The sequence below is a fragment of the Arvicola amphibius genome, chromosome 8, assembly GCF_903992535.2.
Source record: "Arvicola amphibius chromosome 8, mArvAmp1.2, whole genome shotgun sequence".
Lineage (NCBI taxonomy): Eukaryota > Metazoa > Chordata > Mammalia > Rodentia > Cricetidae > Arvicola > Arvicola amphibius.
In genome coordinates this window covers 69,928,442-69,946,244 of record NC_052054.1, presented here as the reverse complement: position 1 = coordinate 69,946,244, position 17,803 = coordinate 69,928,442, and the positions used below count along the sequence as shown (strand labels likewise).

Sequence of the window (17,803 nt, the reverse complement as noted above, 5' to 3'; positions counted from 1 at the left end):
GGGGATGGGGGTCTGTGCTCTCTTCCAGGGCAGGTTGCCCCAGGGTCCACATTCACTCACCAGTTCAGATGGGATGTCAGTGCACAGGATCAGCCTTCCATTCAAAAATTTACACTTCCTCCCCTCCTCCCATTTTCCTCCAGCTCCCCCACTCACCCTCCTCCCTCACCCTCCCTTAATGAACTTGATTTTGTCAATTCACACTATTTGTATGTGTGTCAAACATCATGTTGAATGCTGTAAATGTGAACTAGCTTAATTTTTTAAATAAAGCTGTCTACTATTTGCAGAAAGGTAAGGAGTATCAAGCAGACCACATTTTCATGTTTTGTAATTGACACTTTCCTCTTTTCCACACAAAGTCTTATATGGATCATGGTTTGAGCACACCCGTGGCTGGCTGTCCATGAGAAAACGGAGCAATTTTCTGATGTTAAGCTATGAAGACATAAAAAAGGTAGGCATCGTTCTTACAGGCACCACACAGGCAAGGACTAGAAGATACAGTCCTTCAGCCACTGTCTACCTTACAGGTGTAGACACTGATGGTGAAGAAGGTTACTGAGTTGTGATTTTTTTGTTTGTTTTCATTTTGATGTTTTCTTTTCATTATATTTTATTATTTTGAACATATTTTGATCATATTCATCTCCTCCCCAAGGCCTTAAGGGTCCTCCACACTCCTAACCCACCCTACTGTAAGTTTCATCTCAAAAAACAACAAAATTCCCTGAATCAAGAAAAGAAAATATAATAAAATGCATTATAAAATGATGATAGGCAAAATAGTTCTCTGTCAACTTGCCACAGGCTAGAGTCATCTGAGAGGAGGGAACCTCAATTAAGAAAATGCCTCCATAAGATTGGCTCTGGGTGAACCTGTAAGGTACTTTCTTAATCTGTAAACGATGGGGGAGAGGCCAGCCCCTTGTGAGTGTTGCCATCCCTGACCTGGCAGTCCTAGGTTCTACAAGAAAGCAGGCTGAACAGGCCGTGATGAAGAAACCAGTAAGCAGTCCCCCTCCATAGCCTTCCCATCAGCTCCTTCCTCCAGGCTCCTGCAGTTTGAGTTTTTTCCCTGACTTCCTTCAGTGATGAGCACTGCTGTGTAAGGGTAAGCCAAACAAACCCTGTCTTCCCAAAGTTGCTTTGGTCATGATGTTTCATAGCTGCAAATGAAATCCTAAGACATGTAATAAAACAAAAACTATCCATGGAAGTTGGACAAGACAAACCAACAAAAGAAAAGAGACCAATTGAAAGCAGAAGAATCAGAGACCCAATCATTCATTCACTCATGAATCTCATGAAAACATTATGCCGGTTGCCATAATATAGACACAGAGTACCTGGCGCAGGCCCATGCAGGCCCTGTATACCCTGCTTAAGTCTCTGTGAGTTCATATGAATGCTGTTCAGTTGTTTTTACACAGCTTTGTTTTCCTGTTCTCAATTTCCTCTTGCTTTACAATTCTTTCCAACCTCTTCTGCAGAGTTTCTCTGAGCTCTTGGGGAAGGGGTTTGATGAAGACATCTCATTTAGGACTGGGTGCCCCAAAGTGTCTCAGTCTCTGCATAATAGCTGTCTGTGGGTCTCTACATTTGTCCCCATTTACTGCACAGGGAAGCTTCTCTGATGATTGCTAAATAAGGCATTGCTCTATGCATATACCAGAATATCAATGAGTCATTTATCACTATTTTGCTTTTTAAAGCAGTATTATTTAGATTTTCCTTTTTGCATTTCTTTTTTATGCTATTTATTGATTCTTTATGGATTTTACATAATGCATCCTGATCCCACTCATCTCTACATTCACTGGCATCTGTCCTCTACTCTTATATCCTCTCCCCAAATAAAACAAAATAAAAGAACAAGCAACCTCCCCCCCAAAATAACACATACTTGGAAGTCTCTGTATGGAAACTATAGTGTGGCCCAGTGAGTGACGTAGTGTGCCTTTAGTCTATATATCTTTACTTATAAGTGTTCATTACTATGAGTCACTGGTCTGTTTCAAGGCCTCTGGATCCTACTACATTATCAATAATGGGTCCTCACCGGGACTCCTCTTGGAAATCCTTATACTATCCTGTGTCATGGACATCCTGTAGTTTTGTAGGTCTGGCCCTTTCACATGCTTCTACAGTTCATAGATGAGGTACATGGTAGATGTGCTATCTCATAACCCTGGTTCTGGGACTGGATGGTAGCAGGAATGGTCAGCAGGCCAGCTTTCCTGTAGGACCCCACAGAAATGAATCCATTCCACTTTGACTAAAAGTCAGAGAGTTCAGACCTAGTCTTGATCTTTCAAGGTTATAGGACAGGATGTTTTGACCTAAGGTGTGGTTACAGGATATTCCTTGACAAAAGGATATTTTGTTCTAGGTATGATTACTTGATGTTTGGCAATATGAGGAAAATTATTTTGTTTGTTATTCTTATTATGGTAAAGAAGTCTTTTGCCTTCCCTGCTCTTTTGGATTTGAGTATATAAGAACTTTGAGTAATAAACTTAGGGCAGATCACAGTATTCACTAGTCATCTTCCCCAATTCTATCTGTTGTCTCTTGTCCTATTTTTTATTTAATCCTCCTCCAAGTACAGATGGGACCAAATAAGTCGGACAGGAACCCAGCATTTTTTGCTTATCAGCAGCAGCCTAAGCAAGCTCTCCAGTACTACCCTGGATAGCTCACCCAATGCAGCAGGCAGCAAAGAGAGGGGCCAGTTCTGATCTTGATCAATCCTTGAGTCTGGCTCCTCTGCATTCATATCACCAGGATCAACTCTACCATTTTGCTCAGGTGACATAGCAGGGCTTGCCTCTCTTGATTGCTATAGGGGGTTAGGGCCAGCTTTCTGCTCTTATGCCCTTAGGGCTGGCTCACCTACATCACTGCCAGCAGGGTCAGCCTTTAGTGGAGCTGCCAAGGAATGTTATTGGGACCAATCTCCCAAGTGTTGCAGTCTTTTTAGGGGCAGGATGAGTCTCCAATTCTCAGGAACCCAGGGCCTTCTCTCCTGCTGCTGCAGGTTTCAAGGGGGTAGGGGATAAGGGCATCTTCCTGTCGACCATGCCACCACATGGCAGTGGGGGGTGGGATCAGCTTTTGTGCTCAAACCCTCAGTGCCACTCACTTGAAACCCCTCCAACATGGTCATCTCTACTGTGCTGCCTGGATGAGGTTCATAACCTGCTCTCCCACACTCATGACCCTCATGACCAGCTCTCCCCACCACGCGCAGGTAGCAAGGAATGGGGGGAGGTGGTAAGCCTACCCCCCCCTCACTCTACCGTATGGCAGATGAGAGGTGGGACCAGACCTCCTACACACTTTCCCGGGCTCCCCTGCACCCCCATCAAGGTGCATTAGCTCTAATATGCTGCTTGGGTGGGTGAAGTTCGCGGCCTGCATTGGGAAGAGGAGGATAAGCCCTCCAACACTCAGGTCCCATGGACCAGCTTTTGCCACCTTCAGTAGGTGGCATGGGGTGAGAGGGTAGGTGGCTATCTCTCCATCACCCACACCCACCATGGGACAAACAGGAAGCTGAGCTCTCCCACTCTCTGGCTTTCGGGGATGGCTCACCTACAACCCTGTCAATGGGGCCAGTTCTATTGTGCTGCCCAAGTGTGGTACAAGACCCACTCTCCCAAGTGCTACATCTACTGAGAGGCAGCGCCAACACTCTGGTCTGCCCTAATCTTCACAGCTCTCAGTGGTACCAGAAACCATGGATTTCAACACAAACTACAGCTACATAAGGGCAATGGATGCAGACATCGCCCTTTACAACAGGTCTGGATGGCACCATGGCCCCGAGTGGCAGTGCAGGCCAGCCAGATCTACATGGCCCTGGCAGAGGAATAGCACTCAGACACTATCATGGCCTAGGTGGCAGCCTAGACCCCGGATGTACACATTGCCTTTGGTGACAACATGGGCCAAGACTGTCATCATAGGCCCTGGCTATGGTTGAGCTACAGACCCAGACAGAGCCTTTGGCAGCAGACCGGGCCTGGATTACCATGGCCCTGGTTGGCAGAGCAGGTCACTCAGATCAACCTGGGCCCAGTGGCACCATGCCCCTCAAATGCCAACTTGATCCCAAATGACAAAACAGATCCTGAGCATCCACACAGACCTGTATGTCAACAGGTACCTTGGACAACATGCAGATTCTGCCTGGGACAGGGCCATGTTCCCATCTGTATGGCCCTAACCACAACTCAGTCATGCATGATGCCATGCCCCCAGATGGAAGTGCTTGTCACTCAGGTGTGTAAGGGCCAGGCAGTGCCACAATCCTCAAACACCTACATGGCCAGAGGTGGCAGTCCAGATCCTGGGCAACCTTAGCACCTTTGGTGGCAACACAGGCTGTGGACATCAACCCAGACTCCAGATCCAAAAGGACCATGGAGCCAGACAAGATCTTTGGCAGCAGTCCAAACCCAGATGTCATTGTGGCCTTAACTGGAATCTCAGATCACCCAGATCAGCATGGCACCAGTGATAGCTAAGCTCCAAATGCCAACATGTCCCCAGGTGGAAGTCCAGACCCTGGGCATCTAATTGCCTTTCAGTGGTAAAACGAGTCATGGACACCAACACAGACGCATATTCCAGGCACCCTAAGGACCTTTAGGGTATTAGGAGCCAGACACCTCAACACAGACTCTTGCTACTGTGTCACAGCCATTGACCACAACATGGGCCTCAGCAGCAGACTATCCCCAAGCATCAGTATTCAGGCCATCCACATCTGCATGTTCCTCCTCATCCTCTCCCCCTAATATTTGCCTCTTTCCCCAGTCCATGTGACCTTTCTGCTTCTGTGGCTTTACCCGAGTTTCTTCTTCCTCTACTCCAATTATTCTTAGATTTGGTCTTTTCATAGTGACCAGACTTCATGGATATTTTGCATCAGGATTTTTAAATTTTTAAATTTTCTTTGACCAGTGTATTTAGTCTATCACGTCTTCAATGCCTAAGAGTCTCTCTTCCATTTATTGCAATTGTTGGTGAAGTTTGAGTTCTGAAAATTTTAATACCTAGATTTCCTTCAATTTTGGGTCTCTGCATTGATTCTATTCCCACATTTATGTGAATATGGGTTTTATTCATTTCTTTTGACTGACCGAAATTTTATAAATTTCTTTAAGGCATATATTCTCTTTTAAAGGGCCTCTATCATACACATACAAGCTGTTTTAAGGACTTTATTCCTCTGATTCAGCTATATTGAAATATTCAGGGCCTACTGTGATTGATTCCTGGGCTCTAGTAGAGGTATTATTGACTGTGTTTTTTTCATGGTTTGTTTTTTTATATTTAAAAATTTCCATCTCCTCCCCTCCTCCTCCCCCTTCCCTCCCCCCCCCCTCCACCCATATCCCCCTTCCCTCCCCTCTCCAGGCCAAGAAGCCATCAGGGTTCCCTACTCTATGTTAAGACCAAGGTCCTCCCAACTCCCCCCAGGTCCAGGAAGGTGATCAACCAAGCTGAGAAGGTTCCCACAGAGCCCATCCATGCAGAAGAATCAAAGCCCAGCGCCATTGTCTTTGGCTTCTCAGTCAGCTTCCACTGTCAGCCACATTCAGAGAGTCCAGTTTGGTCGCATGTTCCATCAGTCCCATTCCAACTGGAGTTGGTGATCTCCCGTTAGTTCTGTCCCACCGTCTCCATGGGTAAAGGCACCCCTCATGGTCCTGACTTTCTTTCTCATGTTCTCCCTTCTTCTGCTCCTCATCAGGTACTTGGGAGCTCAGTCCGGTGCTCCAATGTGGGGCTCAGTCATTTTCTTCATATATCACCAGGTGGAGGTTCTATGGTGATATGCAAGAAATTCATCAGTATGGCTATAGGAACTGGCCTTTTCGGGCTCCCTCTCCTCAGCTGTCAAGGAATAGCTGGGGGCATCTCCCTGGAAGCCCGGGAACCCCTCTAGAGTCAAGTGTCTTGACAACCCTCAGATGGCTCCCTTAATTAAGATATATGCTTCCCTGCTCCCATATCCACCCTTCCTGTATCCCAAGCATCCATTCCTCTGAGCTCCCCCCATTCTCCCCTTCACACTTTTCTCTCCCCATCTTCCCTTGGTCCCATCTCGCCCCACCCTCAAGTTCCCAATTTTTGCCCGGCGATCGTGTCTACTTCCAATATCCAGGAGGATTACTATATGTTTTTCTTTGGATTCACCTTCTTATTTTCTTCTCAAGGATCCCAAATTATAGGCTCGATGTCCTTTAATTATGGCTAGAAACCGATTATGAGTGAGTACATCCCATGTTCATCTTTTTGGGTCTGGGTTACCTCACTCAAAATAGTGTTTTCTATCTGCATCTATTTGCATGCAAAATTCAAGATGTCATTGTTTTTTAACACTGAGTAGTATTCTAACATGTATATATTCCACAGTTTCTTCATCCATTCTTCCACTGAAGGGCATCTAGGTTTTTTCCAGGATCTGGCTATTACAAATAATGCTGCTATGAATATAGTTGAACAAATGCTTTTGTAGTATGATTGGGCATCTCTTGGGTAAATTCCCAAGAGTGGAATTACTGGATCCTGGAGTAGGTTGATCACGAATTTCCTGAGAGACCGCCACACTGCTTTCCAAAGTGGTTGCACAAGTGTGCATTCCCACCAGCAATGGATGAGTGTACCCCTTACCCCACAACCTCACCAGCAAAGGTTATCATTGGTGTTTTGGATTTTAGCGAATTTGACAGGTGTAAAATGGTATCTCAAAGTTGTTTTAATTTGCATTTCCCTGATAGCTAAGGAGGTTGCACATGACCTTATGTGTCTTTTGTCCATTTGAACTTTTTCTGTTAAGAATTCTCTGTTCAGTTCAGTGCCCCATTTTTAATTGGGTTAATTAGCATTTTAAAGTCTAGTCTCTTGAGTTCCTTATATATTTTAGAGATCGGACCTTTGTCAATTGCAAGGTTGGTGAAGATCTATTCCCAGTCTGTAGGCTGCCTTTGTGTCTTAGTGACAGTGTCCTTTGCTTTACAGAAGCTGCTCAGCTTCAGGAGGTCCCATTTATTCAATGATGTCCTTAATATCTGTGCTGCTGGGGTTATATGTAGGAAACGGTCTCCTGTGCCCATTTGTTGTAGAGTACTTCCCACTTTCTCCTCTATCAAGCTCAGTGTGTTCAGATTAATATTGAGGTCTTTAATCCTTTTGGACTTGAGTTTTGTGCATGGTGATAGGTATGGATCTACTTTCATTCTTCTACAGGTTGGCATCCAGTTATGCCTGCACCATTTGTTGAAGATGCCCTCTTTCTTCCATTGTGTACTTTTGGCTCCTTTGTCAAAAATCAGGTGTTCATAGGTTTGTGGTTTAAGATCCGGGTCTTCTATATGATTCCATTGGTCGACTTCTCTGTTTTTATGCCAATACCAAGCTGTTTTCAATACTGTAGCTCTTTTTCTTTTGCAGCTCTTAATATCTGTTCTTTATTCTGTATGTTTTGTGTTTTGATTATCATATGGCGAGGGGATGCTTTCTTTTGATCCAGTCTATTTGGTGTTCTGTAGGCTTCTTCTACCTTCATAGGAATATCCTTCTTTAGGTTGGGGAAATTTTCTTCTATAATTTGGTTGAATATATTTTCTGGGCCTTTGAGTTGTAATTCTTCTCCTTCTTCTACCCCAATTATTCTTAAGTTTGGTTTTTTCATGGTGTCCCAGATTTCCTGGATGTTTTGTGTTAAGAATTTGTTGGATTTGTTTTGTTCTTTAATCTGTGAGTTTATTTCCTCTATAGTATCTTCAGAGTCTGAGATTCTTTCTTCCATCTCTTGTATTTGGTTGGAAATACTTGTCTCTGAAGTTTCTGTTTGTTTACTCAGAATTTCCATTTCCAGTCTTCCCTCGGATTGTGTTTTCTTCATTACCTCCATTTCATTTTTCAGGTATTGTACTGTTTTCCTTACATATTTGATTGCTTTTTCTTGTTTTTCTTGTTTTTCTTGGGTATCTTTGAGAGATTTATTTATTTCACCTACTTTTTTGTTTGTCATCTTCATTTCTTTATGACAGTCTTTTACCTCCTGTTTAAGGTCCTCTATTATTTTCATTAAGTACTGTTTAAGGTCAATTTCTTCTATTTCTTCTGGAGTCGGGTGTGCAATTCTTGTTGTTTCAGGATGACTGGATTCTGGTGATGTCATGCTGCCTTTCAGGTTGTTGGAGGAGTTCTTGCATTGGCGCCTGCCCATCTCTTCCTTCAAATGGAGCTAAGAGAGACTTGGTGACTTGTTCCAATCCTTGCTCTGACTGAATCTGGGTGGATTTCCTCAGTGCCAGGGCAGGAGCTATTCCTTGCAGCACAATCTGAAGGAGCCCGCACTCCCTTGCTGGGTTCCTCAGACCTGCCTGGAGGGCAGCCTCTCCCCCCTCTGGTTAGGTGGCCTTGGTACAGGGTCAGGACACTTGAATACACTAGGGAAGGCCGTCCAGATGGGACTCCACAGCACTAAATCAGGGATTCCTTGTAGCTGAGGGACTCCTCCCAGGGTGTCTTCCTGTTTTTAAGATCTGGTGTCTTTGCTCCCAGATGGTCTTCTGGTATGAATATCCGGTTGTCTTTGCCTCCAGATGATTTCTTCTGGCGCTAGTATCCGGTTGTCTTTTGCTCCCAGATGTGTCTTCTGGTCCGCCTAGATATGTCTTTTGGTCCTCCCAGATGTGTTTTCTGGTCCTAATATCCAGTGTCTTTGCTGGCCAGGGAGTTCCGAAGAGGGCCTACCTTGCTGCAGGCAGGCTAATGAAACAAAGAAGCTCCCGCCCGCCGGTTGCACTTCCTAGGCAGTCCCAGCACCCTGCTTGGGCTGAGCTGGAGATGTTATGAACCTGAAGAGGGGAGGTAGAAGGGACGGTTTTTCTGGGTGCAAGCTGGGTGGGGTCAGAAGATGGAGGCAGTAGCTAGTGAGACTAGCCCCAGCCAGAAGACTAGAAAGTCTATTGACTGTGTTTTTGAAATGCCTTTTAGACATATTGCTTTGGGAAGATTATAATTCTAAGTACTGATACCTGGTCTTGTCTTTGTAGGTGGGGTTTTGTTACTTGGCTTATATTGCCTTTCTGGTTCTTAGGAGAATTTGTTGGCTCTGTGGAACTTATAGTAACTGCCTTGGGATATCAGATGAAATATTTCCCTGGGTTTTGGTAACTGAGACATAGGAATGAGGAAGGACTAGCCTGGCATCAATAGAGACATTTCACAAGAAGGAGAAAAGCAGGGTATTCCACCAGGAATTGCTCAGTTAGTCTCCTGGGTAGGTATGGGGCCATAAAGTAAGAAGAGGCCACAGCAGAAGGCTTTCTAAAAAGTTGGACATAGGATAAGTAATTGATCTTTGAGGAATAGAGTGAGAAGTGAAGGTCTAAATATTTAGCCTACTTTCTTCTCTGGTCAGAATGGCCTGTGAATTCTCAAGGAGTGTATGCTGGAACTGGGGACTGGGACAGTGAAGGAGTAGAAGAGGTAAGATCTGTGTGATCCACTGAATGGGGACAAGGAGGACGGGTCTGCAGTAGGGGTTCTTCTGCACAGTTGACTATAAGACTAAGTGATTAGACTTTGAGACATGTTGGGAGAGGTGAAGAGCTGAAGTGACCCAACCCTGCTTCTCTGGCAATAATGGTTTGTGGGTCCAAGAATATGATGGACTCTAAGGCTGGAATGATTCAACTAGTTGAGAGAGTAACTTTAGGAGGGGAAGATCTTTTAATCAACTAGAGATGGGGGGGGGGTACTCCTGCATGGCTGGAAGAGAAACTGGGGTGTGGAATCAGGAGTAGCAGAGGGAAAGTTGAAGGTCTGATGTCAGAGTACCATTTGATTGAAGAGATTCAGAAAAGTAGTATTTAATGAAAAAAGTTAAATAGGAATGAAACAGAAACAGGAAGATGAGATCACTCAAATTAGTTTGTCCTCTTAACGTTATCTTCCAAGAAACAGAAAGCTTACATGTAAGAAACATCAACTACATCACACGTTTTTATTTTCTCATCTAATTTTCTCCAGGAATTTTCATTAAATATCTGTCTCTGCTGTAAACTAGTACATATACCTGTAAGTCTCCTTTCAAATCATTCAATACATTTTTAATGTCACAGTTGATTACCTTCACATGGCTGTGATAAAATATGTAATAAATGTTTTGTACCATAAAACTTCATGGCATCGGGGGAAGGTGTAAGATTCAAAGCAAAATCTTTGGTGTTCCAAGATTTTGACTTGTTATGACTAAATTCTAGCTTTAACATGATGGTGGCAGTACACAGATGAAATTCCAGCAATTTGGGATCTGAAGTAGGAAGATTGTGAATTTGATGCCCATCTGACCTATAGCATGAGATCCTAGCTCAGGACAAAACAAAACCTCTCAGAAATACCCAGGTAATAATTAATGAGAACATTTCTATGAATTGTTGTAAAAGTGTATTATGGTCAGTTAGCATAAGAGTTCCTTCAGTTTGGGTCTCTGAATTGATTCCATTTCCATCAACATTAATCTTTGTCAAGTTCTTTGTGCACAAGCCTCCATTATAGACCTTGATCATTGTCTAGAGGTATTTGTATAAGTTTCTTTAAACATCTCAGGACAAGTTGAGTATGATTTTACACACTGTCAATGTAAACACTTTGGAGGTAAAGACAGATAGATAGATTTCTGTTCTCTGTTATCTCAAGGTCAGTCTGGTCTCCAAAGTAATTTCTATCCTGCCTCCCTAAAAGAAATTTTGTAAGGGGTCTTGTTCTGTCCCATGAGCAGGCTTTCCAAAAAATAATGTGAAGACTTATTACTAATTATAAACATTTTCCTTTATCTTAAGATTGTCTCAATTAGCTCTTAAATTAACCCATATTTTTGTTAATCAATGTTTATGACTTGGTTTTTACCTCTACCCAATTCTGTATATCCAACTCATTCTGAATCTGGCTGGATTCTCAGCCTCTATCCTTCCTAGAGTCCTCTTTGTGCTATATGTCTTGCCTATATGTCCTGTCTAGCTATTGACCCTTTAGGTCTTCATTAAATGAATCAGACGGTATCATAGCAAAGACACACCTTCACCATGTAAGCAAAGATTATTCCACAATATTTCCACCTTTTGTCTAAGTAGAAAGGAAGGGGTTTAACTCTAACACAATAAATCTATATACAATAAGAGCAGGTATCAGATAGGAATTACATTCACAATGTGCAGTCTATTTGCATTTATCAAATTCATATAAAAATACTCCATTATCTATCCATTATGGTGAGTCCAAAGTTTTCTACCTAATTCACTTTCTGTCCTAGCTAGTATTAGTAACCCAAACTACCTTTTTAGACCTTAAAATATTTTTAGATAAACAATTTAAGCTTTTATGTCTCTCAACCTTATACACTTTATACCCTCTTGTGAGTTTCTTTTCTGAACTTATTAATAAGGAAAACTTTAATTATAACTATCTAATCTTCAACTCCATCAGAGACCCAAGAAGGATATATTACCTGAGTAAACAGAAAGTTTAGAGCAAACAACTTCCAAAACTATAGAAATGACATAAACAAATGGCTGTCTGCATGGTTATCAAAAGTTTCTCTGTAACATACAAGCATCCATCTTTGTTGTATGGGCCTAAAATATCTGACAGACTTTTCTGTATATCAGGAATTTTGAAGGACTTTCCCATCTTGTCTTGGCAAAGTTTGGCAGTTGTCTTCTTTTGTGTCCTGCTTGTCTAATTTATGAAGCATTCTGTCAACAGTTGAGCCAAGAACAGTTTCTTTTTGAAATGGCTAACCTTGCCACAAATTAATGCAAACTCCGTATGGAGGTTCTTTTATGCCCATCATCCTCTTTTGAAGCAAATTGATGCTTGCAAGAACAGACGTGTCTCATTGTCATGAAAAGCCTCATATTATTAAAACAATTGAAATTCCATATTCTCTAGGTTGTTGAAGTGTTTAAAGTTCATCTATTTAAAACATGTCTGAGATTAATCTAGATTATATACCGAACATGATTTCAATTTCAATTGTTATAGATGACTAATTGCTAGCCTGTATTTCTTTATTATTCTAAATAGCTTTCAAGAACTTTACATTACTTTTTAAATGAGAAGTTTGGGTATAGTTCCTTGAACAGAATAGAAATATACATACAGCATAACAAAAATAAACTTAAATTTGTGTCAATGTACAAAAATTCATCAGTGTAAAATATTTGAGACTAGTGGTTGTTCAAAAGCAGACTCAACAATCCATGCTTTTATCCCATCATTTCTATTCTATATCCTCCTGAATCTAATCTCCTTTGTTTAGGATTCTCCATGACCATAACCAGTAACAATTTGTAGCCACCCCCCCCCCCAAATGACAAACATCTATAACTCACCAAATGACCAAAAACCAACCACCCACTTCTTGGAATGTGAACATTTTGTATTCTAGATTGCTTTCTGTTGTCTTGGATGATGGAATCTTTAGGAAACCTGAGAAAACTAAGATAATGGTCATTTGGTGTCCAGTTTCTGTGCAATGCTTATCTGCAATCCTGGCCACAATAGTCTGTAAGACTGGAACATCTCAGTCAGAAGCTGTGAAGCTGTTCAGGAAGTAGAACTCTGAGGAAACTATAACAGAGGCACTCTGAGAGGCTGGATTACCTGGGTTACCTGCTTTCATTGGTATCTGGTTTCCTTACTCTGAAAACAACAAAACTTTCAAAGGCAACATAAATATCTGCATTCACACAAGTATGGACTGTGCATTTTACATGAGCCAATCAAAGATAATTTTTTATGTTTGAGAAAGGAAAATATGCGTTACCTGTCTTGAAGTTTTTCTAAGTTGATTTCTTTATATCTATACTCAAAATTTTTCAGGAGTTCTCCTCTGATCAAACCTGATCCTCTTTAATCTGTAATGAATCCATAGCCTTTCCTTTCCTATAAAACAAAAGCATAACCTCTATTCTAATGCAATACATTTTATGAATTTAATTTTAAAGGTAAGGCATTTCTAAAGTATCTAGACAGGTTTAATTCAACAGTCACTCTTTCAATTCCATTTCTCTAAAAAGCAGTTGTTCACTCATCAGCATTCAAAAAAATTAAAAGTTAACACAACACCATACATAATCCAGACTGTGCATTTTTATCATTATGTGGCTTATCCTTCTTTTATTATTTTATTCTCTCTTTAATGACTTTATTATTTATAAATTATTTATTTTTCTATGATTGTCTGCACCAATTTTCTTCTCTTTCTTAATCCTCTGCACATTTTTTAAACACACTGTGACCTATTTAGACATTATTTTTATCTGGATCTATCTTAACTGAGCACCTGAAGCATTCTCTGACCACATAAGACAAATCTTAAACAACCATGTCAGCAGTCTTGTGGCTCAGATTAGCTCATGACACTGGCACCTGGAACTGGCAGATTATGATGGTGGTTGGTTCCAGCCCACAGACAGCACCTGATAGTTAGGCCTCTACAGACCAATGAACACCAGCCCATCTGTGAGATTGCATAACTAGGAAGCAACATAAGACCCCTGTCCAGAAATTCTCTTACTGCTGTAGGATAATGCTTTTGTACCCTGTAAGGATTTGTCAATTGTATTGATTCAACAAAACACTGATTGACCAGTAGCCCAGCAGGGAGTATAGGCAGGGTGACCAGACTAGGAGAATTCTGGGAAGATAAAAGACTCAGTCTACAATCGCAAGCCAGATACAAAGAAAACAAGATAAAAATGCCTCACTGATAAAAGGTATCAAGCCGGAAGTTAATTTTTAGATCATTATCTTCTGCTTCATCTATATTTGGTTGTTCAAGTCCCGATGTTGTAGGATCTTTAGGTTTTACTGGCATCATGTTGCTCTTTGTGGTGTTGCATATGTTTTTACCTTTTCTACTCATCTTTTCCTCTAATAGTATGGTTGGGGCACTCTGTGATTCTGTTGATTAATCTTCTAGGTGCCAGTAAATCCAAGGCTCAGATGGCTGTTCCTCATGGTATAGTCAGTGCCACAGTTCTAGTTACCCCTTTGGTCACTCCTTGTTCCTGGAGGTCACTCAGCACTCCTGAGCTTTTCCCCAATCCCTTGGAATTTGCTGTCTCAGGCCTGCTCTAGCCTAGATCACCCACTTTGACCTGGTTCTGTGCTTGACTATGTTCATAGCAACATTGTTTATCATAGCCAGAACCTGGAAACAACCTAAATGCCCCTCAACTGAAGAATGGATAAAGAAAATGTGATGCATTTACACAATGGAGTACTACACAGCAGAAAAAAATAATGACATCTTGAATTTTGCAGGAAAATGGATGGAGCTAGAAAACATCATTTTGAGTGAGGTAATCCAGACACAGAAAGACAATTATCACATGTACTCACTCATAATTGAGTTTTAAACTTAAAGCAAAGTAAAACAGCCCATAAATCACAATCCCAGAGAATATGGACAACAATGAGGACCCTAAGAGAGACATATGTAGATCTAATCTACATGGGAAATAGAAAAAGACAAGATCTCCTGAGTAAATTGGGAGCATGAGGGTCTTGGGGGAAGGTTGAAGGGGAGGGGAGAGGCAAGGAGGGGAGCAGAGAAAAATGTAGAGCTCAATAAAAATCAAAATTAAAAAAGCAAACTTTAATACTCCATTCTTGAGAATAAACATATCATACTGAAAATAAAAAAACAAACAAACAAACACAAAAAGTTATCAATCCAGGTGGCTAACATAGAGAAAAATTATGGGTTAATTTACATTTAAGAGCTAGTTAATATTAAGCCTGAGCTAACAGGCCAACCAGTTTATAATTATTATAAGCTTCTGTGTGTTTTGTTGGGACTGAACAGCTGCAAGACTGGACAGGACAAAAACTTTTGTCTATAGTATTCTAATGCTCAATGCTTAGATATTTGAGCCCCACATTGAATGCCATATGTAATGAGACATTTTCTGGCCTACCAGTTGGCTCCAAAACAAAACTGTATGGAGACTTATTATTAATTATGAAAGCTAGGCATTTAGGTTAGGCTTGTCTCAAATAGCTCTTATAACTTAAATTTACACATTTTTTATTAATCTATGTTTTACCATGTGGATTTTACCTCTACCACATTCTGTACGTCTGACTCATTTTGTGTCTGAATGGCTTCTCTTTTCTGCTCTGAGTTCTCTTTTTGCCTGCAAGTCCCACTTATACCTCTGCCTAGATAGTGACCATTTAGCTCTTTATTAAGCCAAGCAGAAGGTACCTTGGCAAATGCAAACCTTCACAGTGTAGAAAAATATTATTCCACAACAAAACAAGCAATATCTTTTAGAAACCAGATATCAGCCACATGACAAGCCCACTCAACTCAATTTATAAATTCTGTGTGTTACTCCTGCCCTCTCTCAGAGGACTGTTTCCTTCCTAAACCCTATTCATACTTTCTCATTTGATGGTGCCACTTCTTTCTTTGTGCCCATTTTCTCATCATCCTTCCACAGTTTCTTTATCTGCATATTTTCTCTCAGAAATCTCATTTTATTATATTCATTTTTGTTTCTTCTTCTTTTAGGACACAAGGGGAACCATAGAGAAGATCTGTGACTTCCTAGGAAAGAAATTAGAGCCAGATGAGCTGGATCTGGTCCTCAAGAATAGCTCCTTCCAAGCCATGAAAGAAAATAACATGTGCAATTATAGTCTCATAACTAAAGATTTGGTTACGAATAGCTTGGTGCTCATGAGAAAAGGTGAAGAAATTTTCTTTTTTTAATTGGTTTTTATTAAGCTCTATGTTTTATCTCTTCTCACCTCCTTGCCTCTCCCCTTCCCCCTTCAATACTCTCCCAAGTTCCTCATGCTTCCAATTTACTTAGGAGATCTTGTCTTTTTCTACTTCCTATGTAGACTGGATCTATGTAAGTCTCTCTTAGTGTCCTCATTGTCATCTAAGTTCTCTGGGATTGTAGTTTGTGGACTAGTTTTCTTTGCTCTATGTTTAAAAGCTGCCTACGAGTGAGTACATGTGATAATTGTCTTTCTGTGTCTGAGTTTCCTCACGCAAAATGATGTTTTCTAGCTCCATCCATTTTCCTGCAAAATTCAAGAAGTTATTTTTTTCTGCTGTATAGTACTCCATGGTATAAATATACCACATTTTCCTTATCCATTCTTTGGTTGAGGGGCATTTAGGTTTCTTCCAGGTTCTGGTTATGACAAACAATGCTGCTATTAACATAGTTGGGCACATGTCTTTGTGGCATGATTGAGCATCCTTTGCATATACACACAAAAGTGGTATTACTGGGTCTTGAGGAAGGTTGTTTCCTAATTTTCTGAGAAATCGCCACACTGACATCCAGAGGGGCTGTACCAGCTTGCATTCCCACCAGCAGTGCAGAAGTGTTCCCTTTTCCTCACAACCTCTCCAGCATAAGTTGTCATCAGTGTTTTTGATCTTGGCCATTCTTACAGGTGTAAGATGGAATCTCGGTTGTTTTGATTTGCATTTCTCTAACAACTAAAGATTTTGAACATTTCCTTAAGTGTCTTTCTACCAACTTAGATTCCTCTGTTGAGGGTTTTCTGTTTAGGTCTGTACTCCATTTTTTTATTGGATTATGTGATCTTTTGATGACCAATTTCTTGAGTTCTTAGTATATTTTGGAGATAAAAACTCTGTCTGATGTGGGGTTATTGAAGATCTTTTATCATTCTGTAGGCTGTGTCATTTTGTCTCTTTGACTACGTTCTTTGCTTTACAGAAACTTATCAGTTTCAGGAGGTCCTATTTATTAATTGTCCCTCTCAGTGACTGTGCTGCTGGGGTTATATTTAGGAAATGGTTCCCTGTGCCAATGTATTCAAATGTACTTCCCACTTGCTTTTCTATAAGGTTCAGTGTGACTGTCTTTCTGTTGAGGTTTTGGATCCATTTGGACTTGAGTTTTGTGCATGGTTATAGATATAGATCTATTTTCATTCTTCTACTTGTTGATATCCAGTAATGCCAGCACCATTTGTTAAATATGTTTTCTTTTTCCCTTTGATAATTTTTGCTTCTTTGTCAAAAATCAGGTGTTCAAAGGTGTATGGACGATGGAGGAGTGTCTATGTGTTACTTTTATTAATAAAAAAACTGCCTTGGCCCTTTAAGAGAACAGAAAATTAGGTAGGCGGAGTAGACAGAACAGAATGCTGGGTAGCAGGTAGTGGGGAAACACTTCAGGCAGTCGCCATATGCAATCACCATGCTTCTCCTTTCTGAGATGGACGCAGGTTAAAATATCTCCTGGTAAGCCACCCCTCGTGGTGCTATATAAATTACAAAATATGGGTTAAATCAAGATATGAGAATCAACCAATAAGAGGCTACAGATAATGGGCCAGGCAGTGTTTAAAAGAATACAGTTTCCGTGTAATTATTTGGGGTAAAGCTAGCTGGGTGGCGGGATGCAGCCCGCCATTCCTTCTACATATGGATTAATATCCAGGTCTTCTATTTGGTTCCATTGGTTCTCCTGTCTGTTCTTATGCCAATACCAGGATGTTTTCAGTACTGTAGCTCTGTAGTCGAGTTTGAAGTCAGGGATTGTGATGCTTCCAGAAGTTCGTTTATTGTACAGGATTGTTTTGGCTATCCTGGGTTATTTAGTTTTTTGTTTGTTTGTTGTTGTTGTTGTTTGCTTTTCCATATGAAATTGAGTAATGTTCTTTTGAGGTCTGTGAAGAATTTTGATGGGATTTTGATGGGCACTGCATT

General features: G+C 41.1%; 1 protein-coding gene across 2 annotated transcripts in view; it reads left to right on the top strand.

The window, feature by feature from the left end:
- The window catches only part of LOC119820952 (sulfotransferase 2A1-like), a 62,455-nt gene that overhangs the window by 28,966 nt on the left and 15,686 nt on the right, over window positions 1-17,803 (top strand). The window contains exons 4-5 of one of the 2 annotated variants that reach the window (XM_038339694.1): window positions 363-457; window positions 15,614-15,791. The exons of the other annotated variant lie outside the window; for it this stretch is intronic. Of the exons in view, the coding sequence (XP_038195622.1) occupies window positions 363-457; window positions 15,614-15,791 (273 nt within the window). The remainder of the gene's footprint in view (window positions 1-362; window positions 458-15,613; window positions 15,792-17,803) is intronic. 2 annotated transcript variants of the gene reach the window in all.